General features: G+C 26.3%; 2 protein-coding genes across 2 annotated transcripts; one reads left to right on the top strand and one right to left on the bottom strand.

Moving 5' to 3' along the window:
• The first annotated feature begins 28 nt into the window (after positions 1–28).
• AsnRS-m (asparagine--tRNA ligase, mitochondrial) lies at positions 29–15272 on the top strand. Its single transcript, XM_087153397.1, has 12 exons — positions 29–301; positions 2579–2685; positions 4953–5073; positions 6850–6990; positions 7941–8021; positions 9334–9524; positions 10131–10263; positions 11617–11750; positions 11860–11926; positions 12816–12944; positions 13926–14047; positions 14996–15272. The coding sequence occupies exons 1-12, from the start codon at positions 179–181 to the stop codon at positions 15138–15140; spliced, it is 1494 nt and encodes a 497-aa protein (XP_087009523.1). The 5' UTR covers positions 29–178; the 3' UTR covers positions 15141–15272.
• LOC107455908 (ATPase inhibitor mai-2, mitochondrial) lies at positions 15243–23247 on the bottom strand. Its single transcript, XM_016073635.5, has 5 exons — positions 22983–23247; positions 20429–20483; positions 18209–18234; positions 16754–16817; positions 15243–15547 (listed from the first exon to the last, which is right to left on the bottom strand). The coding sequence occupies exons 1-5, from the start codon at positions 23024–23026 to the stop codon at positions 15398–15400; spliced, it is 339 nt and encodes a 112-aa protein (XP_015929121.1). The 5' UTR covers positions 23027–23247; the 3' UTR covers positions 15243–15397.
• Positions 23248–27965: the final 4718 nt, after the last annotated feature.

The following is a 27965-nucleotide window of genomic DNA, read 5'->3' as shown; positions in this document are numbered from 1 at the left end:
CTGTAAGCGCCAATCAAACGAGTCTATACATGCGTCTGTAATAAAAAATCCAATCAAACGCATCCATTTCTGTTCCAAGTTACCTAGCGAACAGCATAACACTCTTGCAAAAGTTTTGAAGAAAAGTTTTCAAAGTGGCAACCACTACCTTTTATTAGTAAACAAACAGACTGAAATAATGAACTTTCGCATGCTCCAAAAGTGTTTGACTCTACAAAGAAGATTTTGCACTATCCCTCTTCCCTTAACAGTAAAGGAAGCTCTTTCAATCAAGCCAATAAATAAAACAGTTTTAGTCCGGGTATTGTTATAAATTTTTCTCTGTTTGCAAATTTTAGTTCGAATTTTGTCTTTAAACAGTTATTATTTCAAAATGCTTAATTTTAAATAGCTTTGCATCGATAACTTTAACATAATAACTCTATTTCTATTTTAATATTTAAATATAACAATGCACCGGTGGATAACCGGTCAGATTTTTATTACCCGTTTATCGGTATAAATTACCCGATTCATGGTACCTTGACCTGACTATCGAATTTCAGCCGAAATACCTATATATTTATTATATTCTTATATTAAATTTAATTGAAGTGGTGAAAAAAACATTCATTATTCAAAACTCTGCCACTGACCCTAAGGATTATCTTTGCACTATATAAAGAAGATAGAACTTGAAAATAATAAATGCTGTAATACCCTGCTGGGTAATAAATCCAATTTATATCCAGATCCTTATATCCAAAACTGGCTGGTTAGTAAATGAAAATTTTGGATGACATAGAACCAGGTAAAAGATTTAGTTTCCTCCTCATACCAAGACAGAGCAAAAATTTTAATATGTGATTATAAACGCGACTTCAATATAGTTAATTACATATTCTGTGTAATATAGGCAAAAACTGATTAATCCACAGTTATTTAAAGTTAAAATTAGAGAATTAAAGCTTAAATTAAAATATACAGAGTATCTGCGCACCTGGAAAGTCATGGATTTAGGTTTCCGAAAAATCTAATTTTTAAAATGGAATCCCCACCCCCAATTTCATCTTGTTCCAAATATCTGAATTCCTAACAAAATCACTACTCAGTCATATTTTATTAGAATATAAAATGATTTTATTCTATTATTTAAAAATTATGGTGTTCTTTCAAAAAATGATAGAAAAGACATCATTTCTAGAGTGAATTATCTTTTAAACTTCTGTGATTTAAGAATTTTTATTATTATTTTTTTTAAACTTTATCAATTTAAAATTCTAGTTGAAGTAAACCAATTATTGGCGAATTTTTTTAATTCTGAAATGAGAACAGAAAAATCAGGAATATTTCTTTCCTTTCTGATGAACAAGAAAAGTATCTTTAGAATATATTTCTGCAGAAAAATAATTATTTGCTTTTGTATTTTTTTCAGCTATATTATTGTTTTAACTCTTTCTTTACTTTTTTACATTTAAAATCTATAAATATGAAGATGCAGAGTATAGCAGTTTTGGTTATACCTATCATTTCAATTATGTTATTATAATGCTTTTTTAAATTTATTGTTTCGTTTTAGAAAATAGTAACTTCGTTAAGTCATGAAAAATTCTTGGAATTAGTCATGAATTTGAAAATCTAAAATGTAGCAGATACCCTGAATATAAAAATGCAATAAAACAAACATCTTAAATGCAATACAGGACTTCTTCAGGGGGGAACCCTGCATGTATTCATGTTAAAGCTTCTTTTTAAATTATTGTTTAGCAAAATAAAAGTGTAATCCATAATAGTGTCATTGATCTGTAGAGGTGAATTAATGAATTTGTTTTAAACTTATTTTTCTGTAATTTAAAATAGCTGTAATAGCTGTAATTTTAGTGTGTTAGAATGCATCGCGATGTAACTAATTATATATTGTTATAAGGTGAAACCATTCTCATGACTGTACAAATAAAATTTTAAAAATTAACTTGTATTGGCAATAAGTAAGAAGTTAAATTTTTTTACTCTAACACAATATATGTTTGAAAGAAGATTAATGGTAGAATTAGCTAAGTAAAACATTCTTGTAACATTCAATTGATGGCAAAGAGGGTCATTGTTGTTTAGGACTTGATAATTTCAAGACCATCTGCTTGGTCAGCATTGTACACAAAATGCCTTTAATTCCCACACTAGCTGATACCAATCAATTTAGAGCTCAGGAACAGAATGCCTATTATTTGATGCAAAGTTATCTAGTAATATGGAAGAAAATATAGTAGAAAGACTACTTGATCTCAATAATAAGTTTGAACATCAAGATGAGGAAGTTAAAAGAACATCTTAAAAATTAATGTTATAAATTAAATATTTCACATGGTTTGTCAATAATGTAAATTAACATATTTACCACATGATTTGTCTGTTTGATATATTTTTCTTTTAACTTTGATTTCCTTGTTTAGAAATGTTCTTTTAATTTTATCTTTCTTTTTCCCAACATACTGTAATTAAGTAATTTTTTTAAATTAAATTCTAATTTTTATTTTAAAGCTGTCTGCTAATGAAACTTGTATTTGTTTCAATTAATTTTTTGTTTGTTTTGATCTCACAGGGATGGGTTCAATCTGTTAGGAATCACAAAGATTTATATTTTGTGGATCTTGTTGATGGAACATGTTTTGGCAGACTTCAAATAGTTTTAGATGCACAAGAACATAGGTAAGTTTTCTTAAGTTATTCATTTTTACTTATGTAATTTTTCTTACCAAATTTTTGACAAATGTTTGCAGTATGTAATAAATTATTTCAAGAAACTAAATTGGAAATTTATTACTTGTTTATAAACTTCATTTCTTCATATCTTTATTAAATGTTTAAAAAATTCAATTTTTAATTTTAAGTTAGTCTTATGGAGATTCACAAAGCTATAACCAAGCTTACTGTTTGTAAATATCTTACGAGAAATTTTTCCTATTTCCATAGATGTTAGTGGGAAGGAGACAATGGGTATATGGAATTAGGATACTCTTAAAACTCCCACCATTAATATATCTGACAAATAAATGAAATTTTCATGTATAATGCAATATAAATTTAGCTCAGTTTTTTTTTTTTTTTTTTTTTTTTTTAAGTTAAGGATTTAAAAAGAGCTTATTGTTTTGCAGATATAGCAGATTGAAGAAAATGGTTTAAACTTTCTAGCTGTATATTTTAATTTTGTCCTCCGTAAAAGCTGATAGTCTGCAACTCCCATTCCTACATTGTTGATTATACACTCATTTAGTTTTATGAATTATTTTTTTAAAATATTTTTAAACAGTGTAAAATAATATATAAACAAGTGGACATTATTTACAATTTTTTTCACTACTATCAATAAATTTATTTAGTATTCATTTTTGTGGAGGAAATAAAAAAATCATGCTTGCAGTAAAACACTTACGTCTTATACTTGTTACTTATTTTGACAGTTGATGTAGCAATGCTTGCTTGTGAAGAAGTCTGATTGATTCTCCGCAGTAGTTTTTGGTTGATGCCTTTTTAAATATGGAAAGTGAAAAGCTGCATTTCGGTATATATATATATTATTTACTATTGAAAAGGTGAAAATGCTATTCAAGCACGAAAATTTTTTCATTGTGTATGGAAAAGATGTATTAATAGTATGCTTGTCTGTGCTAAAACAGGTTGGCAAAATTTTAATACAACAATCTGGATGTTGAAGATGCATCACCTTCTGAAAGGATAGTTGAAGCTGATTAAGACAAAATATTAATTTATGTGAATAACAACTCATATGATTGTTGAAAGATTAAATTTATCGAATTCAACCTACTGTGATAATTTGAAACACCAAGTTTTTAAATCCAAACTCAACATATGATTTTCTCATGTTTTTACGGAAAGATATTTTTTCTGTCATCTTATGTCTGTGATTTGCTTTTCAAATGTCAAGAGACTTGGCCATTTTTGAAGCTTGTTATCCCATTGGACTAGATATAGGTTGTCTGCAGCAATATTCTAGTCTCTGCAAAAAAAAATTTATATGGTCAAACCTTTGCTTCAAATGTGGATGACAATCCCCATATGTGTCAGTTTTTTGTTAGAAAAGAACAAAAGTTTTAAGAGCATTGAATCGTGCTACTGACAAAAAGATGGCAAAAAGTAATCAGAATGGACATTATACAACTCAATAAAATATTTTTTACCATAAGAGAACCGCCTTTCCTTTTCATAAAATAAAAAAGAAATTTTTAAAAAAAACGAAATTACTTTTTGAACAACCCAATATTTTTTTTTTTACAATAATCATGGATCTTGAGGTGATAGCAGGAAACAAAATATTAATTATCTTTGTCTTCTGTTCAATAAGTTAGAGTAAAAAAAGTTATAACAAAACTGCAGATATTGAAATATTTAGTGAAAAATATGAATTAAAAGATAGAAAAGCATTTAGTAAAATCATAATAGCTAATTACTTTATATGAGATATTAAATCATGGTGGTAATATTTAAATAGAATAAATTGCTGAAATCTGAAGGATTTCTATATAATTACTTGTTATTTTCAAAGTGTTGTCGTAATTATGCCTTAGTTGAGATACTGCCCTGTTAGCTAAAGAACTCTTCCTGACGGAAAGTCTGGAGTTGTCTGCTGCTATGGAAATTGGAGTAATATGATTTTTAATGGAGGAGAGTTCAAGGAATGACATAATTCCCCCAACTTACAACAAAATGAAACAACTATTTCCCACTCTCCTACGAATGTGACTTATCCCTGTTACCATTATAACCCCCAGGTTTTTGTGATAGCTGGATAAAAGGCAGGTTCTTTTTTTTAAGGTACATAAATAAAATAATAAATCTATCATCATTGGGATTTATTTTAACTGTGGTCAGTCTGAAGAACTGTTGAAAAAAAAATTTCTAAATTTATTACTTTAAATTTATTTACTTATTTAAATACTGTGTTTCTTTTAAATTAGCATACCACCCAAATATGGAAGCTCAATTAAAGTTGAAGGATCTGTTGTTAAAAGCCTGCATAAAGGGCAAGAAGTTGAACTACATGCCAATTCTTGGAAAACATATGGCGAATGTGCTGAAGTATCTTTTTTATTTACTTTTATTGCTCATAATTTTGTTCACTGTTAATTTTTTCTTAATTTGTAGTATGTAATTTTAGGATGAGTTATATTGTTTATTGTTGTTTAAAACTTTCAAATATTATTACATTTATATAAAACTATACTGCACTTATAAATATTGAAAAGTAAATATAAATATAAACTGTTTGCAAAACAGATATTGTAAAAGCATTGTTTTGTGTAACAAATGGGGACGTATGCAAGAGTTAGAGAACAAAAATTAATGTATAATTTACAATTTTTGCAAATGTATATTAAATATCTCACAAACTAATGTCTTGGTGAATGTTTTTTTCCTTGAAAAATTAACAGTGACAATTATTAAAAAAAGATTTACCCCATTTTCATCATTAAATTCATTTTTAAAAGTATATTTTATCGTTCTTTTTTCTTCTTTTTTTTAAAATTATCATTATTAAATTGCAACATTTCTAGTTTAATTCTTAAAATTATTAACCCAAATTCAGATATTGCTAAAAGGAAGTCACTGTTGATAGTTTTTTTTAATGTCAATAAAACCATGTTGCTTAGTAGAATATTATGTATATTTATACCATTGTATACATTTATGTTCAATATAGTTTGTAACTATCCTTGATAACTGAAATCGTTTATTTGCATATTATATTTTATTGATCAGTTTTATATATGCTTTAATTTTGTATCACATATGATTTTATATGATCTGTGCTTATCAAAAGCTTTGAATATATTTATAAACTTCTATATATTAATATCTAAATAAGCAACTTCACTAAAAATCATAATAATTTATTATATTTTTAAGTTTCTCAACAGAAATGTAAAAAGTTTTAACAAATATTTTAGTGAGTTCTTTGTTAAATTAGTGACAGTTATAACCTAATCTAGCTTTATTATTGCAATCAGGTCTTTTGCAAATTTTCTGAAAGATCTTTTAAGAAATACATTATTTTTGATGCACTCTGGTTAGAGAATTTATAGAAGTTAAAACCTTAATTTATTTTAACTTGTGTGTTTTTATTATTTTTGCGTTTCAAAATAAAATTTTTGAATACAATTCTATACAGTGCATCTCTATCCCATGAATGCATCTATACAATTAAATTGTTTACCTATAAATCTATAATTTAATTTGAATTTAAAATCTTGTATGGTTTTTGGGAAGAAAAAAAAACATTGATGACTTATTATGTTATATTCTAAGTTGCTACATAGACTAGTTCCTTCTAGTTTTTGTATATTTTAGAGTAATTGCAGAATGTGGAAAAGTTTCTAATTCCCCAGCAAAATAAATATTTTATTTAACTTATAACTAATATCGAAGTTTAAAATAATACAATTAATTAATGAAGTGCAGTCTCAGGTAGAAAGTAAATTTAAGGGATTACATTTAATACATTTTATCTTAAAACTTTATCGATTTTATTTTTATTAAAACCTTTTTATTTTACTTTTAAAGTATGGAAATTTTCATTCTGTATATTTGTTAATTTATATAAAATTTTATATTCAAGTTCATTTAATGTCAATCACAAGCAGAAAATTTTTGCTTTGTAGGCACTCAAACTACTATGAAAATAAGAATTGTTGCTCCAAATTTCTTTAGAGTAGCAGAAGATTTCTGTTCTAAGCAGATAATCATATTACTGTGTTGAAAAATATTATATTATTTAATACTGCTCTTTAACTTATGTTTTTGTTTGTTTTTTTTAAATTTGCTCTTCGATTATACTTTTATATGAATTTTACGTAGGACTATCCATTTGTCTACCATCAAAAATTTTCGCAAGAATTTATTCGTCAGTATCTGCACCTTCGACCAAAGACTAGAAAATTTTCTTCCATTTTAAGAATTAGAAATAATGCTTCCATTGCTGTGCAAAATTTTTTTCAGGTAGACATATTTTATTTTCTTATCAATATTTTTCTGTTATAATTGTAGAGTAGTTACAATTAAATTTACAGCATTTGGTGTCTCATTTGTAAAATAAAGTACTAATTTGATTTAATTAAATGTGGTACCCTACTTCTAAAACAGGAAGAAAAAATATTGGTTGACTGGAATTAAATATTATGCATAGTTTAAAACAGATTTTCACAAAACAAAATGTAAATCATGAATTGTTAAATTACTGAAAAAGGTGAGGATAAATTTTTTTCATGTTAATATGGTGTAGAATCTTATTTTCTAATTATAATTTCAATTTTAAAAGTCATTTGTTACCATTTTATTTTATCAAGTTTTTTTTCCTAGAAAACTAAACATTTGTTTTTGTTTAGTTAGTATTAGTTTTATAACTTCTTTTAAATCTTATTTATTTCAGTTTAAAATAAATTTGTTTCATATTTCTTTAAGTCTGCCTTTGTAATTTTTTGCTAAATTTTAAACATTGTCAGCTTTTAGTTAGGACAATATTGTTTAGAATGTATTCAATGTAGAATGCAATTTGACAATTATTTGACATTATCAGATTCTTTAATTACTGTAAGTGATAAAAAAAACTGACCTGAAAATTTATATGACATTTGCAGTTACAAGATTTTTTTTTTAATTTTCTTCTACTATTAATTTTTCCTAGTATAATCCTCATTATGTACTTTTTTTTATATTGTACTGTAACCGGAATCCTTAGGACTTTGACTTATCCGAGTAAAGAATTATCCCATATAATAAGTCTTTAAGACCTATTATTCATTAAAATTTATTTCTCATACAGAAGTTTCAGGAAAATAAAAGTTCAAATATGGGTGTTAATATAAGAATGCAGCACTAATTTTTTATAGCCTTAAAATCTATGCTTAGAGAATGCTTTTTTTCTCTGATACATTTAATTATATTTTCAGAAGGAGGGATTTTGCTTCATTCACACCCCTATCATCACACAAAATGACTGTGAGGGAGCTGGTGAAGTGTTTTCAATCGAGGTGAAAATAATATTTTTTATTTCAGTAGCTGTGTTTAATTTGTTTGGTATAATATAGCAAGATAAAAACACAATTTGTTGATATAATAAAATAAATTTGTATAACTTGCATTTTTTTCTGTTTCTTAATTAAAAATCTCAACAGAAATGAAATTTTATAAGTGATAAAATATTAAATTTTATTTAAAAAAAATCAGTTTGTATGAAATTTATCTTATTTCGTCACATTTTTGAGAGATACAAAATCTGGAAGTTAACAAAAGCCATACCATAAATGCAGGGCCGGATTATACCTTTCGTAGGCCCTAGGCACAGAGCCGGATTATACATTTTGTAGGCCCTAGGCATAGCCGTTTTTGCCCCCCCCCCCATTCCTCCCCTCTTTCCCCGCTAAAATTTTCTTGCATATTTTTTTTTTACATTTTTATTAATATGGGTTTTAATTTACGAATTTGTTTATCTAACTTTATCTGCAATACCGACATACTGCCGATATTGCAGTTGATATCGATAATACCATTTTTGGTGAAAATTTACTCTTCCGATTTAGAGGAAAACTTTGTAGATGAATTTTTACTATTTTCAAATTTGTATGAGCATAAATCTGCACAAGAAATGTTGAAGGCTCAAATTAAAGATAAACTTGTGAATACTTTTCCTAACGTTCACATTGCATTAAGAATATATTTGTCGATTCTTGGATCAAATGCAGAAGGAGAAAGATCTTTCTCCAGATTAAAATTTATAAAAAATTATTGGCGTTCAACAATGAATCAAGATCGTTTGGCATCTCTCGCACTTATGTCTATTGAATACAACATTTTGCGTAGTTTGGAATTCGACAGCATAATACAAGATTTCGTTGAATCCAAAAATCGCAAAAAAGTAATATATTACATCATAAGATTCTGCAAAATAATTTATTACCGAAAAATATTATATTTTTATTTGTATCTTCATAATTTTGTGCAAAATACACTTGTTGTTTTTAAAGCTAAATTATTTTGGTCAATAAATTTTTTTCTCCCAAGTTTTTCGTAGGCCCCTGAATTTCGTAGGCCCTAGGCACGTGCCTAGTGTGCCTATAGGATAATCCGGCCGTGCATAAATGGAATTTTTTTAATTGGGCAATAATTTCTTGTGTTATCAGTAAGTTTGCTATAGAAGTGTGTTTGCATGTAGGCTGATTTCTAAATTATTACTAATAACTCAGCATGATAGTTTTGTTGCAAAATTTATCCAAAAATTCTCAATCTTTCTTTTAACTCTAATTTTAACTTCAATTTTTATTATTTTATCTCCTTTTTTTTAAGGTGAGAGACAAAGATAAACTTCCTAAAGAAAATTCTGTTGAGTTTAAAGATCAAAGCAATGCATTAAATGATAATTTGAAACTTGACAAATCACCTCCAATTAGTTCAAAGATAAATAATGAAGAAGAATTTTTTGGCTCTCCAACGTACCTTACCGTATCAGGACAACTGCATTTAGAAGCTATGGTTAGGTACAATATTTACTTATATTTTTTGAAGTAGAATTTAGTTATTTATTATGAATCTTATTCAATTTGAATTTTATCTCATGTTAAATCACTATGTATGGGAGTAAATTTTATTTAAACTTGCCTTGGTGCTTAATACTAAATTTTATTCTTCTAATAGCAATTTATAAAATTTTTTGTTTACATTAGTTTTTACTCTAAATAACCAATTTAAAAAGAAAATAGTTTTCCATTACTGTATAAAAATGCTTCATATTATATTTTCTTTTAAAAAATTTATTTCAATTTTTTTGTAAATCAAATTAAGATTCAAAGCATCTCAAAGTTTAAAATTTGTACTCTAACTACATGATGTTTAAATCGGTACTTAATTTAGCAAGTAAATGATGTGTTCAGTATTTAAATGAATTAAGTTTTTTCGGCAATAAAAAATAGTAAACGACATTTAAATATTGTTTATATTTCTGTCTCCCCTCCCTTCCAAGTGTCTATAAAAATCCAAGTATCTTAGCAATATTTCATCTTGTCTTTTGTTTTCATAACAAATGACTGCATAAAGCTACTTTATTGGAACACTTTAACTTAAAAATTTGTTTTGTTACCTTTCAGTGCTTTATCTCGTGTTTATACCTTTGGGCCTACTTTTAGAGCTGAAGGCTCTCAAACACGTTTACATGCAAGTGAATTTCAAATGATTGAAGCTGAAATAGCTTTCGTTGAAACAATAAATGATGTGTTGCAGGTGAGTATTCCTAATATAGAAGCTTTTGAAGTAATTTAATAAATTATTGTTTTCCTTAATATTACCCATAATCTGAAATTCTTTTTAAAATGTAGTATTTTGTGCTTGTTACAATAGCTATAGTTATAATATATCACTGACATATTTACTTTTATTACATTATGTTGGGACAAACTTCATTTTTGCTGTGGAAAAGAGCAAAACAATTTTCTGATACTTATTATAAATAAAAAACTGAAAGAAAAGTTGAAAGTTTTTGAAAAAGATTTCCAGATTAAAGATATATTCTACGTGAGATGATGATATATTGATAATATGTATATTTTTTTCAAGAGCAGTTATAATAGTACATGAGCAGTTACGTAAAATTTATAATGACTTGTAGCGAAAATTGTCAAACCTAACTCCACGTTAGCATTGAATAACATTTTATAAGAAATTTGTCATGTGATTTGTGTTAATACAAAATTTTGATTCAATCTTTAAAGAAGCATCCTAAATAGGAAAGTTTAAACAAACTTTAACTTTTCAAACATTTTTTTTTTCTTTAGTGCATTACATAAAAAAATAACTATTTTTAACAGAAAATAATTAAGTCCTTCTTCAAACTAATTTTAAGATTTCCACTTTATCTAAGCTAAAATCATAAACCAATTTAGTTTGCATTATATTTTACAAGTGTATTTTGAATATTTATTTATTTATTTTATGCTTGAGAAGAGGCAAGGCATTTTTTGTGAACCAAAAGTAAAGAAATCATATTATTTATTTTGTTTTCTTAATTTACATGTAAATTAAAATATGCCCTTGAATTTGAATAGACAATCCAGGCAAAGAGCGTAGTTCCAAATAAACTCTAATTTTCAACACAAAAAAAAAGTTTTTTTTTTTTTTTTTTTTTTTTTTCGATGTTTGAAAAAATTTTACAAATTTTTCTGTATTTTTTAATCATCTCTTTTTATTCTTATTTCAGTCGTGAAATATGTTTTTTTAGAAAATAACAAACAAAAAAACTGGATGGAAAAATTTTTTGAAATAATGGTAAAAAAATATTTGACAGATGTTTTTAATCAGAAACAATAAAAGTTAACTTTTCTCCAAGTAATTTTTGTATTGTTTTACAGTCTTTGTAACACTCAATTAATAATTATATCATCAGAATTTCACCACTTATATTATGTAATTAATGTTTCAATTTGAATCATTTATATGCAGCTGAACTTAATATATTTATTTAAAACTGTGTACATTGAAAACTAGTACTATGGATATTTTAACAGTAGTATTAATTCTATAATTATATCCATCATAATTTAATAAGTTGTTGTAATATTTTTTCAAATTCATTTTTAGGTCGCTGAGAAATGCATAAAATACGTTACTGAATCTTTATTGGAATCCTGTAAAGATGAAATCATTTTTACTAGTGAAAATAATAGAGATCATCAAGATTATCTCAATAAAATTGTGTCTAAGAACTTTGTGCAGTAATTATCTTCTCTTTTTTTTTTAAATAAATAAATTTTTTGTAATAGCTTATAGAAATAGTATGATCTTCAAATGAACTGTAGCATTTAAAAGAAAATTCTTTTTCAGCCTGTCCTATAGTGAAGCTGTTATTATATTAGAAAATAATAGAAAACGACTTAAAGTTCCTATAAAAGTAAGACTGATTTATTTGCTCTTATTTTTAGTAGTTACATAGTTAATTGTTGGCAAATTCCTTTTATCTGTATAAAGTACTTATATTTTTTTTAATGTGATCAATTTCAAGATTGGGTCAAAATTACCAAATCTGAAAACGATGGTTAGAGAAAGGTTAAAAAAAATTTTATTTGCTGGTTTGTATCTAATTAAATTTCTTTGTAAGCTAAGGAAATTTCGTTTAAACTCCTTCTGAAACAAACGTTTTATATTCCGGTGATTGGGTTTTGAAAAAAGATGGTTTCACGAACTAATCAGCAATAAATTTTAATATATTTTGTTCTGTTTTTTGTAATAATGAATTTATTATTTAATTAAATTAATTTGTTATTAGAATTGAAAACATTAGCAAGGCATTTGAGTAAAATATTGTATATAAGCCTAATATGAAATGAATAAATATTACTATTTTATTAATAATACTTTTCGTTAAAAAAAAAATTTCTCTGGCAAAATTATGCCAATTAAAAAAATGTTTTCATCAAGAATAGAAAGACTATGAAGCTAATTATTTTTAAATTATTATTGTGAACATTTATTTTCTTCCTATGAAATAAATAATTGTGAAAAAAATTATAATAATAGTGAATAGAGTTCATATAATGAAAAAAATAATAGTGAAAAAAATTATTTTACTTGTATATGAGCTAAATTATTATTTCATGGCATCTTCTTAATTACCATTAAAGAATAGAAAATCATGATAAAAATTATTTCATGTAAAAGTTCTCATGTAAGCATATTTTATTAAATTATAAAGTATGCTTTTTGATGGGTAATTTACTTCATAAACAGTCAATGGAAAAGCACAATTTTAAACTACTAATATTTATTTTTTATGATTTTAGTATGGAGATGATATTGGAACTGACCACAAGCAATTTTTAGTAAAATATTGTAATAATACCCCTGTATTCGTCTCTATGTTTCCATCATCAATAAAGCCATTTTATATGAAAACAGATGAAAGAAATTTGGTAAGAAATTAACTCTAATTTCTCTTTTTAACACAAATGTCCATTTCCATTCCTATCACTATCTCCACAAATGTAGTTGACGGTTTTTAACAACCACCTTCTCCATTATCTTTATTAGCGAGTTTAGTTAAAGCAATCTTTGCTATAATCTTTTTTTTTATATATATATAAATTGTTAAATAAAAATTTTTGCAAAAAAAGAAAATAAATCTTCGAATTAAACTTGTTTCGATCGTGTTTGTAAAAATTTAGATTAAATATTCTAGTTTTACATTTGACTATTTTTTTAAACCAGGAACAAGCTAGATCTTTTTTTAAAAGGAAACAAATTTTTAATTTTATATTGGAAAAAAAATCGTTCTACAAAATTAATTCTCAGATAGGATTGCACATACTATGTTTTTCTGTCATATCAAAAGCTATTGTTTTCAAAAAGTTGTCAAGAAATAAAATTTGCTACAATGCAGATTATTATATTAAATTTCAATATTCATGTTTTTCATTGGTATAAGCATGATGTATAAATTTTAAATACATTAAAAAAAAGGAAAGTAAATAACTCCAGATGTAATTATTTATTTAGATTATGAAATTATTTTTACACTTTCTTCCCAAAGTAGGTATTTAATGTTAAATACAACTTTTTTTTAAATTATACTTGTATATACTCACATGTGAATAAATAATATATATAAGTTCTGAATTTGCTGTTCAATTTTATGTTGAACAATTTGAGAAGTTTCACTATTTTAATATTACTATTTTACAATAACTATTTTAAATAATTATCAATTTCTTCCAAACAGTTTGCTTCAATTTAATTAAATGTACCTATCTCTAAAAGACAAATTATAATGACTCTAAATAACATAGCATTAAGAATAGAATTATACTTGAGTTTTATAGTATAATAATGTACAAAGTATAGCCCTAATATTTAAAAAAGAATTATATTTATATAACCAATCCTATTTATTATAGGCTTATTGTTTCGACTTATTTGCTCCTTTTGGTGGGGAAGTATGTGGAGGAAGTCTCAGAGAAGATAATTATGATCTGTTGAAAGAAAAATTTTCATTTGAAGAAAATCCTAGTCTTTCATGGTTAGTAATGATTTTTATTTTGATTCTAATGTAAGGTAGATAAAAAAAACTATCATTTAAATATTTTACAAAAATTGTATTACAGCTAAGTTAAGAGATTTGTATGTCTGCAGTATTCTTTCGAAGCATGTGTCTCAATTTTTTACTTATCCTTTAAGTGGAAAAATTGCATATACGAATGAAATATCACTTCCAAATAAATAAATACATTCATTACAAAATGTTTCAAAAATTTATATTAGAGATTGAAAAATGCTATAAAGTCAGGCTATTGATCTGTTTTTTACGTTAGTATCATTAAAATTTGTCATGAAAGACTTTTTATTTTTTGGAGGATTTTTCTTAAAGAAATTCTTTTTAAACTATTATTTGGTCTTTTCTAAAAAAAGTACAATATATGACTGTAAGCAAGTTGCATGGATTGTATTTCAAAAATTGAAGAAAAAAAGTTATTGTTTTATTGCAAATAATTATACAAACACAAATAAGTAGTAAAGATACATGACTTGTTAGGCGTTTTGTATTTAGACATTGCCGATAATAATTAGAACTGAAACAATACCAATTCTTAACAATTTTGAGTTCGCTACTTTTTTTTCCAATTTCATATTGCAAAATTTTAACAAGAAATTATTACTAAAGAAGTTAATATATATAATGTTAATGCACTTATATATATTCTCAGACTCTTTGTCTACATCAATAATCACCAACTGTTATTAAGTAACTTCATTTATCATTATTAAGTAACATAACTGTTATTATGTGATCTTAATTCTACTCTTTTATGATACCTGCTGTTAAAGCTATCCTGTTAAAGCTATCTTATTTTTATCAAAGCTTATTAATTTTAACCCAAAAGTATGCAAATTAAATTTTAACTAATATTTACACCAAAAGAAATGTACTTATTCATAATGTTTATTTTTCATGTGCTTTATATTTAAGGTACCTAGATCTCAGAAAATATGGAAGTGTACCTCATGGTGGATTTGGAATTGGTTTTGATAGATATTTGCAATGTGTGTTAGGAATTCCAAACATTAGAGATGTCATACCTTTTCCAAGACGAAAATTTGATTGCAAGTGTTGATGGAACATCATTTTAGACAATTGTAAATACTTTAAAAGGAAATAATGGATAATAAGATTTTCAAGGCTATACCCAATAATAACATTTTATATCAAAGAAAAATGATGCTGTAAATAAAAGTTTATTTACAAATTATTGTTATATTACTTTAACAACATACAAGTTTTTAAATGCTTATTGATCATTTTCTAGTAATTAGCAGACAAATCAAACAAAAAATTGATAAGTAACAAAATGGATTATTTTCATTTTGAAGTTTAACTATCTATTTTCTTCTCTTCCTGGTTCAATTTAGAAATCTTTTGCTTGTGTCGTTTGATTTCCTCTTGCAGTCTTTCTATTTCTTCTTCATGATGATCTATTTCTTCATGAAGGTGGCCTTTCAAAGATTTAAGCTGCTCTTTTTGCTAAAGATTTGAAGAAGAAAAAAAAAATAAGGAAAATGACATTACCAAACATTTTGATGATTACACTTAAAGAGAAACATCTATTTTAGATATCAGCATCTATAAATCCGATTCTTTTTGTATGTAAATGTGTTTCTGATTTTTTTCAAGATATAATCATTATTAAGATGTAAGTAGCAGTAGATATAGAGACTACAGAACACACTATTGAATTCCTACTAAAACAAGATTTTTGACACGGCCACATGCTTGATAAATGAACTTAAGCACAGTTTTATATTTTCTCCGTGTGGTTTAATATCCTCCTTCATAATGTTGTAGGGAAGAAATTTTTGAATATGGCAAAAGTGTTAGCAGCTTATAGCAGAAAAAAAAATGAATTTACTTTGGCAAAAAATTTGCATTAATAATAATAAAATAATGCTTTGCTTTTTAAACAATGTAAAAATATAATCATGATTGCTAAGAAAAACTAAGGACATGTCAAAACATGATGAAAGTATTAAAGATACGTAATGTGTTTCGAATTCAGAACTTTCTTACTTGTTTGCAAAACTTTTGAATATCAAGAATCCCTTCTAGAGAGACATATTAGGCACTGTACAGTTTCTACTTGCGTGTTATTATTTTTTTTTAAATTTGGATCTCCCCTAAACAGCAATAAAATAAGTAATAGTCAAGTTTATAATTTTATTTAAACCTTCTAGGACTGCAGACTACTAAAAAGTATATATTTGGTGAGCTTCCCAATCTGGCATAGCTCAAAACATGTATCTTTATAAGATGAAAAAATTAAAGTAGAAAATTAACAAACATGTTCAGAAGTCAGAAAAATCTAATGTCTACAATTTTCAAAAATTGGAAAACTTCTATCAAATCACATATTTTAATTAACTTTATTTTTTATACCTAACGTATGAATACACAATACATTTTAGTTACTGTTGGTCTATTAAGAAGTAAATTACTGATAAATATTAACACTTTTTCAAGTTAAATAAAAAATATATCACTAATGCATTACTTCGGTGTTCTTTTAAATTATTATATTGTATTCAAAATCCAACCTTAAACATTTTTTTTTTTAAATTAAAGATTAGGCATATTTGCATTGCAGTTTTTACATAATTTACATTTGAATAAACAAATTTTTTAAAAATTGATTGTACTAGATAACAACAGCTTGAAAAAAAATTATAAACCTACTTGTTTCCTAAAATATTCTTCTTCCCTTGCAGCTTCCATCTTACCAAAACTACCACCAGCATCCCTAATAATAAAAATAAAAATTTGTTATAACTAAAGAAAAACACTTTCTTTAGACGAAGTATATATATATATATATTAAAATTAGCAAAATAAATAAGCTAAATTTAACTGTGCAACATGAAGATATTGAAATTTGATAGGCTTAGAGCAAAATATACCAATCAGCCACATTTTAAAATTGTCTATAGGAGTATTTTGAGTAAATTATATTATGATTTAAATGAAAGCAATAAAAGTTGTTTTTGTGCACTGTGATGTTATCTATTAAAAAATTTAGAAACTTGCAATGTTTATTTCAAAACAATATTAAACAACAGTTTGATCTGAAAATTTTACATATACATATGCTACACATTCAAAAGAAGAAAAACATCACCCTAATGCACTAAGCCTTTTATTCATATATCTTATAGCCTAACCTAAATCATTTAATTTTAAAATTAAATAACAAAATAAATATAATGTTATTGAAATGAGAGTTAAACTATGCTAAATTTCAGAAGCATTTTAATTAAATATAATTGAGGGGATTAGAATAATAACGGCAAATCCCAACCATATCTCATTTTAAGAAAAATCATACGTTACAGGCAAAGTTAGAAATCCAGCATACCATTTAATGCTTAGGAATTGTATACAATTTCCTAAAACGAGTCAGCTATGTATGAAACTATTCATACTTCAAACCTTTCCTTGGCATTTTATAGAATAAGAAACCGGCAAAGTATGAAATACATCTCCACTTCGTTTTGAATGTAATGAAATGTCATTCAGGCCTACATGTTGGTACAAGTAGGTTAATTATAAGTTCTTATTTTTTTAAACGAAATTTTTTTTCCCCTTAATAAGTTTATTTTGAACAACTTTCAATTTTCTTTATGCATTTTGAACTCATTTTTTAATGTTCTCAATATTTTTGCAGAATAAAATTTTTATTTTTGAGAAATATGTGTGAAAAAAAATATAATAGCGAAGTGAAATAAAAATATAATAGCCTAATCAGAACCTTTTTGCATATTTTTCTTAAACAGAATTTGTCATTCTATAGAATGTCTGGGTATTAATGCCTAAGAAAATTATCAATGCCTAAGAAAAGTATGTAATAATTCTCATACTTCATACTTTGCTTTAAAACGTATAGCATTATATACAATGCCTAGGCAGTCTACAGAATGCCAACATTTCATACTTTGGCGGTAACAATTGCACATCACTGAGATTTAAATTTTTGACAAGTTTTGAAAGTGGAATGTTAATTCATTAAATGCTTTGTAAGAAAATGAGATGAGGTGGCAAAAGTTCAAAGTTGCCTAGAATAAGCACTTTAAATTCTGAACATATCAATAGTGAAAATTTTCATTTAAAAAACAGATTCAATTAACTTTTTATTACCTGACAGATCCACCAGAACCTCCACCCTAAAATAGTAATTATATAAGTTATTTGAAACTTAAGTTAGTACAAACAATTAATGTTTTCACTTTTTAAGAAATATTTTATTTTTACAATAAAATGAAACTACCTTTTTAATCAAATATTAAGCTTTCATAAAATCTTAAAAAATATTTTCTTTTTAGATTATTGAATGAATGAGGATCGAATCAATTAGATAATTTCAGCACTCATTAACTTTTAATTTTCGAAAATTAAAATAACAAAAATTTTTACAAGTAGACTTTCTTTCTTATTTATATTTTCTGAAAGCTTTATTAGTGTGTAATGTGTTAGAATTATTTTCTAAACATTAAGAGTTAAGGTGACCAATATAGAATAAAATTACATGCAACACAGCCATATTTTTATTCATTTTTTTAAAAAAAACTAAATGATTAAACCTTGTTCTATTGTATCTCAAAAAATATTAATCTTTTTTCCTACATACTTTTTTGAGCTTAGAGGTAATTGAATTCTCGACAATTGTGTTAAATACTTTTGATATCTAGCTATTCAAATTTTTACGACCTTCAAGATATTAGAATCATTCTAAATTTACATAGAAGGAAATTCAGAAATCAGATGAACTACAAATTGATTGAATAATTTTTCAGCAGACTAATGAGATGAGGCTGAAAAATGTGCTTAACTAGGAAAATATGGTCAGCTAAAAAGAACATGTGGTTGAAAATTTGTTTAACTAAACTCTGTATTAGTCACATAGCTTCTCAAAAAGTTCTTAAACTTCAAAAAATCACAACAGACTATTTTATAACATTATAAACTTTCAAAAAATTCAAGAAAGTTGAAATTAAATTCAGGAAAAGTTAAGGATAAAGCACCATTTTCCCTTAATTTTAAACATTGTGCACTTATTATTTGAAGAAAAAAAATGCGAGAAAAATTTGAAAAACATTTTTTTTTAAATCTGATGATTTAAGCAATTAAAATTTACAGCCAATATAAAAATTATAAGTCTACACCAAAAGTGGCCAAGGGAACTACGAGGTAATGTACCTAAGTTTTTTTAATTGCCAGTGATCTTTCGGGAGAAAAACCCAATCCAACATACATAACTTTTGGTAGGACACAAATGCTATGTATTAATTTGAGCTTTTATTTTTAATAAAAGGCATTTAAATGACTTGAAAATATTACTTCAGTTTTGCCATTTATTCATAAAATTTTTATATTTTTAATGGTACATAAGTACAAAAGGAATATTTGTGATACAATTATTGATAAAATTTAATTAATATAAACGTCCCAAAATCTAAAATTCGGTTCAAAAGGCTATAATCCAAAATTAACAACAAATTAAAAAATCGGAAAATAATACAGCAAAATTACTAATTTCAAATACATATGGATTTAAACAGATGTTTGAAATAAATACATAAGTTCTGACAACAGTAGAACTATTTGAAAACAAAATTAATATGAAACCGAAAAAAAGCAAGTTATAGTACATAAACGCCAAACTTGCACAATTCATGAAAACCATAGAGTAAAAAACTGAAACAGAACTTTAAAAAATATATAAGGGAAAAATTGAAGGTGTTCTATGTACGAACTTTTAAACGGACCTAAAGCATAAGAAAATGTATAGCTATTCACAGATTCTCATTCAATATATGAATAGTCACAAGAAAAAGGAATCTTAATTTGTGTCAAAGTACCTTAAGACCATGTTTATTAAAAATAAATGTTTAACAGGAACAAATGATATTTGAGGTGAAATTTTGTAAAGAGGCTTCTTAAGAGCCATAATTTTGAAGTGGTTGCATAAAAATGAAGTATTCAAATAACGAACCTGACATTATAAGTAAAACTGCAATAAATTTACATTAAAATATCATTAAATCATCATATGACATATTGAGGGCAATTTAAACCTCCGTCTTACAAATTTTTGTTAGTTAATATTGGTGTATAGAGGAAAGGAGGTCTAATTAGAATTAACTAAGAAATATCTCGAGAATAACAAAAACTTATCATAATATTAGAAAAAACTTATAGTACTTTTCATTTAATAGTAACATAACATATTAATAGTAACTAACTTAAGATACACAATTCAGCAGTAGATAAAACCTAATTTTAAAAATCATAAGCAACTTTATTAAAATAGGAAATATTTAGACAAAAATATTTCTTTTTTATAAAACACTATTTTACCTTTCCAGAACCACTACCCCATTCTCCTGCTTGTGACCCGTTTGTGCGATAGAATCTAAAAATAAAGAGTAAACATATAAATATTGTTTCATAACTTAAACAAAGCTCTTAAAATAATATTACAAATATATATTAAATTGCATGTGGATGTTTTTTTTTAAGGGGGAGGGTCAAAATATAAGAAACCAGTAAATACAAATCCTAACTTTAAAACTTAACCATTATTCATTAGTAATTCTTTGTTCTGTAAAACATGAATTAATGGTACTACTGGTACTTATGTTTTATAATCCAAACTTCCAAAATAGTATTAGCAGCAAATTTTAACAGATTGAATTATTTTTAATTGGTGATATTGCAATAGTAAGGAGAGTTCTACTTATTGCTTTGTATCACTTTAAATTCGTATCATCATTATCCCTTTAACTACCTACTATTTGTTGTCATCTTTTAACTTGCTCTACAATAGTTCCCCTACTATTAATAGAAAATATCTTTCTTCAGCCAATATGATATAACAGCCAAATATATATCCAGCCATGATATATACTAAACCACCAAATATACATATTTAAGGTTTAAACCTTTTTAATTCATAAAACTATTTTAGATTGCCTTTTTTTTTAGTTACTACAATAATAATAAAATCAGGGAATAATATGCTACAAAGAAATATTGAAAAGTATTTAGGCTAAATATTCTGAAACAATTTTTGAAATACGAAAAGCAAAAGCAAAATATTCTGTACATAAAAGTACTAAAAATAAAAAGAAATTAAAGCCCAAAATAAAAAATAAACATATCATCCTTAAAGCAAAACAATGTGTATAAAGCACCTTCATTTAGTTTATACAATTTTTTTTTTCAATTGTATATAATTCTTACTTCTATAAAATAAGAAAAGAATTTTTTATACAAATAATGCATTTGTTATCCCTCAAAAAATAAAAAGTGCCCATTGTGACAAAGGTTATCGTTAAATATCTTTTTCAATTACTAGTTAAATCAATTATTATGATACTGTCTTAAATACTGAGGTTGGTTTTAAAGTTACACATTTTAGTTAGATTAGTTTAATCAGTTATGATACTCTAATCAATGGTTCATAAATTTTGTTATTAGTTTTGAAATAAAATTTTTCAATATATAGTTAAAAAAATTCTAGATTATTTTTTTAATCTCTTAAATTAAATTTATTATCTTCTAAGATTGTTTTAAATAATAAATTAAATAAAAACTTGAATGCTATAAATGTATTAAATCAATAATGTGAGTTTTTTTTTACATTTGATCTTCAAAGGATTTAAATCAGAATTTTATTACTTACTTTTATGATGCACATTTTTTTAATATTTCAGAATTTTTTAAAGAATTTCATTCATTTTGATTTCTTAAAAATTAAAATGAATAGGTAAATAGGATAGTCAATCATTTAATTCATTTTTGATATATTGAAATTATTTTAATTTAGGAGACACTATTGTTTCTTGTAAAGATTCAGCTTTAATAAGGCTTACAGCTTACAATAAGACCAGAGTTTCTGGAAAATAGGTTAAATGGGATTCAGTAATAACTTTGTGTAGGGAGAGAGGGAGAGTAGATATCGACAATGTCAACCTTCATCTATGAAAAGGTACGCCAACATAGAATCGAGTTAAGATGTCTTATATACTAGTGAATTGGAATTGTAATTTTGTAGTGGTAGACACACTACAGTACTCCCCCACCAGAATTATAGGTGGAATAGAATTGGATACATGGAAACTACTAGTTGATTCAATGCTGTTTTTGTGAGAAGCTGGGAGAGCTATATTAAGATCACCATACTTTATGAGTGATATCTGTGAGAACTGTATTAAGTTCATGGTCGCTCCTGGGTTGCCTTTAGCATTAGCTAGGATTTATAAATACAATTTCAGAAATTTAAGGAAATTAAGATGGTTATTAGAGCTTTAACGTTATCACAGCGATAGATACTATTAAGCTATTTGTTAATAAATTGGATTGGGTTTCATCCTAGTTATTTTAAATGATTTCCTGAAAATCAATGGAATCGATTTAACAATGCACAAGCAAGTAGAGTATATAAAAAGCAAACAAATAGAAAAGTTTATTGGAAGATAAAAGGTATAAAATATGTGTATTATATAAAACAATGTACATTTTCAGAAATACATTTATTTTAAATTAAAAAAATCAGTATTTTTTCTGAAAAAAAGAGGAAAACATTTTTACAGTAAAGGCAAAGAGGGTGCATTTGTTTTAGGGAAAGTGCAGACAGGGTGGGCCATCCTCCTAAAAACTCTTATGGAGAACACTGATAAATATATACCAATCGAAAATAGGTTTTCCTCAAACTTTTAAACAGAAATAAGTAGCGGTTAAACAAACAGAAATAGAAATAAGAGTAAGAAAATATTTCCAAACAATTTATTATGATTAATTTCAAAGAAATGCGGCATTTTTGACTTGCTATCAAATTGTAATTCACCCTTTAATGATTAAGGTATGAGATATCTTTAATAATTTTAGAATGAAAGAAAATACAACTTACGAAAACATTATAGAAGCAACCCGTGGGCGAATATTGCGAAGCATTCTTTTTCCAAACAAGAGAAATAATTTCAAATTCTTCAATCAATAATTGTAACAAGTTTTCACCTCTACGTTTAACAAGCAATGACAAAACCCAAACAACGAATGTTTCCCGTTGCCTATTTCTGCTCAGACGAAATATTTGTCATCATTATGCAAGCCCGAGAAAAAGTAATATTAATAAATGTGGTTCACGCACTTCCGTTGAACTTTTCACTTCGACCGGAGATGCAGGGAACCACACTTGACCTTATTTCATATTATAATAAGAGTGTCATATTTCTTGAAAACACCCAAATGTGTCGAATAATGTTTATAGAAATTTTTCTCAGTACTAAACTAAAAGACTCAAAAACTTGAAATTATTAAGGTGTGTAGAAAAGTCTACATGACTTTCGATGGAATAATAAAAATTGACATTCGATAATTAGTTCATGAATTATATTAACTGATAAACATAACATATTAAAAATATCATATGGGCAGTTCTGCAGGCAGCAGGAACGCAAATACAAAGTTGAAATTTAGCATGCTAACGGGCCATATTTGCTTATTTTTTTATATTATTTATTTTATTAATATTTGTATAACGCATTTTTTTTTCGAGATTTGCATTTATTTGAAAACTTTTCTCTTTTTGTTACGTTACATTTTGCTCAAAATTATGCGCAAGGAGTTCGATGGAATAAAAAAAAAATTATGATTCAAATCATCAAACTATTAAACTTGTAAAAAAAAAGGCAACCACATAGTTGGTTGGATGTGCTGATTGGACCATATTGAAATGCTTTTTTGTATTTTTTTCCTTAAAATAATAATTTTTTATCCATTTGTTGTAGAAAAATTTATCACTTTTGCAATTTCCATTTTATAATCTCTCGCCGTTTGACTTGATGATAATAGTAAAAGAAATAAAAAATGAGATGGAGATTAGATGTAGTTATAAATCTTATCATTTATATGATATCAAACTATTTAAAAACATAAAGAGTGAAGAGAGATAAAAACTGCTTCCAGTGAGAACTGTTATATGATATAAGGTTATCGTTAAATATTCTTAGCAAGTAAAATTACTTCCCATTTATTACTTCTTATTGTGTCACACATTTTGTACCCTTAAGCTAATTTTTTTTTAAAAGAAGTTTGATTAATTTCCAAATCTGGCTATCCTTTTATTTCGTCACGATTAACATATCAATAAAATGTACGGACGGACATAAAATTATAATAATGATCTTATTTATAAACAAACTGATATTTTTTCTATTAACCTATTAAAAAAAAATGTCTTTTAAAAATTTAAGAAGGAAGAACTGTTTATGTTTAAAAAAAAAAATTATAAATAAAAAAAAATTAAAAAATGCGTAAAGACAGGAACTGTTTTACTACAGCACAAAATATCCTCACTGTGTTAATAATTCTCGGGGAAAACCGATTTTTTTACATTATTGATTTGCTATTACTTAGTAATCCTCAAAATACAACAGATGTCAATCAAATAATAATATTCGGAAAAAATGGATATAAACCATTCTTCTCCTTGATCTTCAATGATGAATGAGAAGCAACTACAACAACGATGCAGAACCCGACAATCATTATTAAAAATAAATGCGATAAAATGATAACTTAGATTTAACTTAATGTGATCTATCACTCTCCCAAAGAGCAGTATTATAACTTAGGGGTAATTGCGGCACTAAGTGAAAAACCCTGAAAATTTTATGTTCATAATTTTTTGAACTAACATTTATATTTAAATTACCTACTAATGCAGAATAGAACTTTTAGAATAATTAATTCGAGAAAAAGTTACTTAGAAGAATCACGATTTTAAAATAGCATGAATATGAAACGCGATATTGAATTTAGAAATCGTGAGAATATGAATCGCGGTATTGGATTTTAAAAACACTTAAAATCGAGTAAATATGAATCACTGCGCTAAAATTTTAGACAGAGCGAATACGAATCGCAATGCGTTGTTTTTAAATCAAGTATAAATTCGAAAATGGATGCGTGATTACAAACGGGTGAATAGGAATCGCAATATTGGATTTTAAAAACGCGTGAATACGAAGCATTGGTTTCAAAAACGTAAATACAAATCGTGATATTGGACTTTTAAATTACGCGAATAAGAATCGCGATATTAGCAGATAAAATGGTGAAAAACAGCCAAACCAAAAGAATAAAATTGGCGGAAGAGTCACGTGAGACTTAATTATTCACGTAATTGGCAGAAGAATGTATGTAAACGTCTCGTTAACAGGATTTAGAAAAAGCTTCAAAATTTTGTTGTATTATAATTTTTGATTCGCGGATGCCCGCGAATGGTCTTTAGTGGAGCGGAGTTCTACGATATTCGCGCAGAAATTACATGCCCCTCTGCGTTTTTAGACGCGGAAGAAAGATTCGAAAAACTTGGAAATCCGAGGTACCCCTGGAATACAATCTGCTGTATAACTGCTCTTTAGGGAAGTAAGCACTAGCTTTTGGAGCCGGATAATTCACGTGTTAATGCAGGTGATGTTTAGCAGTTATGTAAAAAATTATTAAGAAAAGCAAAATTTTTTTATCAGTTGTGATATAATTGTTTAGTTACTCTAATTAAAAATAATTTAAAACACGAAAAAAAAAAAAAAAAGAACACAGCTGAACAGTTCATTAACACTATAGAAATGACTGAACATTCTACATAAGGCTCCACCATTAAAACTCAAACACACTAAAGTAAACAAAACCCAAACACACTAAAAACTATATAGTATTAACCGAAACACACTAAAAAGTTGAGTAGTCTATTCAGGGGAGAAATAGGGGAAGAAAGTTTTTATTGTTCAAAAATATATAGTAAAATATTTAAGAGAAACCTATTATCATTCAAGTAATTTTACTGCAAATTAAAATAATTTTAGGAATATAAATAGGTAAACATCCTTTTATGCATTTGATATTTATCTTTGAAAGAATTCAAGAACATGCTTTTAAGAAAATAGTACGTTTTCCCGAATATTGCAGTCTATAAAGATAATCAGAGAGTATTTTTATAAGATTTTAACTAATTCAAAAGAAACAAAACTTTAAAAATTTACCAACAGATATGAAGATAAATTTTCTTATGCCTATTTTATGAATGATAAAATGAAATAAATTATAGATAAAATCAAAGTTAGAAGTATTTAAAATCTTTGCAAATGTATAAAGGAAGGAAGGGAGACTAGTATATTTCGTATAAAAAGGTCGAAATTAAGTTCAGGAAGACTATACTTTTAATGGAATTTTTTTCACAAAAGTAAAATAAAAAAAGAGCTTAAATTCTTTTAAGAACAGAACTTTATTACTTATTTGTAGTAAATGATTGCCAAAGAGTAATGCAGAATAATAAACTTGTGAAATATTAAAATAATACATAATTTATGGCAATTTTATCAAAACCAATTGTTTTTAATCGAAATCTCCTTGATATTTCTGTAAATGGTTGCTAAAACTTTTTGGACACAAACACTTTTGCATTGACATCTGAAGGTTTTGATTCCAATAAACATCTGAGTTCATTAACAGAATTCATTAAAAAAAAAGAATGCATTTTCTCAGTTTTTCATAAGTATACATTTACATAAAACTAACTCTCTGGCATTACAGTTCATGTTAGACCATGGTCTCACTAACAATTTTTCTCCCAAGTATACATTTACATAAATATAATTAGAAACCTTGATGGGTTAAGTGAAGTAAGTTTCATTTGAATTTTATGTTAATAAGGTTAAAGCTATGCAAATTAAAATTATTACACTTTATCTACTCCTTAATATTGAAAGTGAAAGAAAATCATTGCCAAATACCACTTTGAACAGAGAGCTAAACCAACTTAGTCCTTCTAATTTTTGTTACAAAAAAGAACTTCCTTCCTCCCACAAACACACTCGACTTTTTTGTTTTCTAATAAATTTCAAATTATCTTCTTTAGAGTAATGAAAAATAATAAGTGATTCAAGAGAAAGTTAAAAAACAGACGCAGTGTCCAAGAAGGGTAACTTTTCTTGAAAACAGATGCAAAACATGGGCATATCTGAGCCTCTGGCTCAATATCAAGTCCGGGTCACCAATTATTATTCAGTGATAACTGGAAGATGTCAAATAAAACACTATTGCACTGAAACATCCTTCTTTAATAGAAAAAGTTAACAATCCATCAATAAACAAACTCCAGAAAAAGGCTATTCGTAAAAAACATTTCAAAAGTAGTTATTAAAACAATTAAAAGCTTAAACTGTTGAATGCCTCCAGTAGGTGGGGGTCACCGGGGAAAACAAAGTATGGTGGGATCTCGGAGGCTGCAACAACCATGATGGCAAAATATCCACTCCTTAAATATCAGACAGCAGGCTGTTCACTCCTCGCCATGGTCATCGGTTATGTTCATCCGCAAGTATCCTTCCTTGCAGGAACTACTGTGCTAGATGTTCCTACCTTCGGCCTTTGACCTAAAACTCGATCCTTCTACCCCTCTATCCCGCTGTTCCATGATTTCCTAGCTGTCACAATTAACAGCCTCTACAAGCACTATCTCTTTTTTCATTGAATGACCAAATAGTTTTTATTCAGATAATTAATGATTGTGAGCCTGATGATCAAAACATTTCAATATCGTGATATTAAATATTTCATTCTTTCAAATATAATGACAATAAGAGGATAATTCCACTGATCAGTGATTTTGCAAACTCACAGGCATTGCTTTATAATCATATTTCAACAATTTAAAAGGATTGTTTGCTCGTTTAACAAATAAAAATGTATATAATGAAATTTCTTGTGATGAAAAATGATGAATGAGATAGTGATTAAAAATGAATAAAAATCAATTCATTTAAACTAAAAGTACAGACTAAGATTTTAAAACTATTGAAAATGGTTGATTTCACAAGAATTTTAAATA

Source organism: Parasteatoda tepidariorum, chromosome 10, assembly GCF_982258835.1.
Source record: "Parasteatoda tepidariorum strain Cologne lab strain chromosome 10, Ptep-v5.0, whole genome shotgun sequence".
Classification (NCBI taxonomy): domain Eukaryota; kingdom Metazoa; phylum Arthropoda; class Arachnida; order Araneae; family Theridiidae; genus Parasteatoda; species Parasteatoda tepidariorum.
The sequence above is the reverse complement of the archived record's forward strand: the minus strand, read 5'-3'. Positions and strand labels throughout refer to the sequence as shown.

Excerpts from the sequence above, each read along its gene's own strand:
- AsnRS-m (XM_087153397.1), top strand. The coding sequence starts at position 179 with ATGAACTTTCGCATGCTCCAAAAGTGTTTGACTCTACAAAGAAGATTT. Across the intron at positions 302-2,578 it reads ATAAAACAGTTTTAGTCCGG|GGATGGGTTCAATCTGTTAG; the intron begins GTATTGTTATAA and ends TTGATCTCACAG. Across the intron at positions 9,525-10,130 it reads CATTTAGAAGCTATGGTTAG|TGCTTTATCTCGTGTTTATA; the intron begins GTACAATATTTA and ends GTTACCTTTCAG.
- LOC107455908 (XM_016073635.5), bottom strand. The coding sequence starts at position 23,026 with ATGCTTCGCAATATTCGCCCACGGGTTGCTTCTATAATGTTTTC. Across the intron at positions 18,235-20,428 it reads GGGGTAGTGGTTCTGGAAAG|GGTGGAGGTTCTGGTGGATC; the intron begins GTAAAATAGTGT and ends TTACTATTTTAG. Across the intron at positions 16,818-18,208 it reads GGTTCTGGTGGATCTGTCAG|GGATGCTGGTGGTAGTTTTG; the intron begins GTAATAAAAAGT and ends TTTTATTATTAG.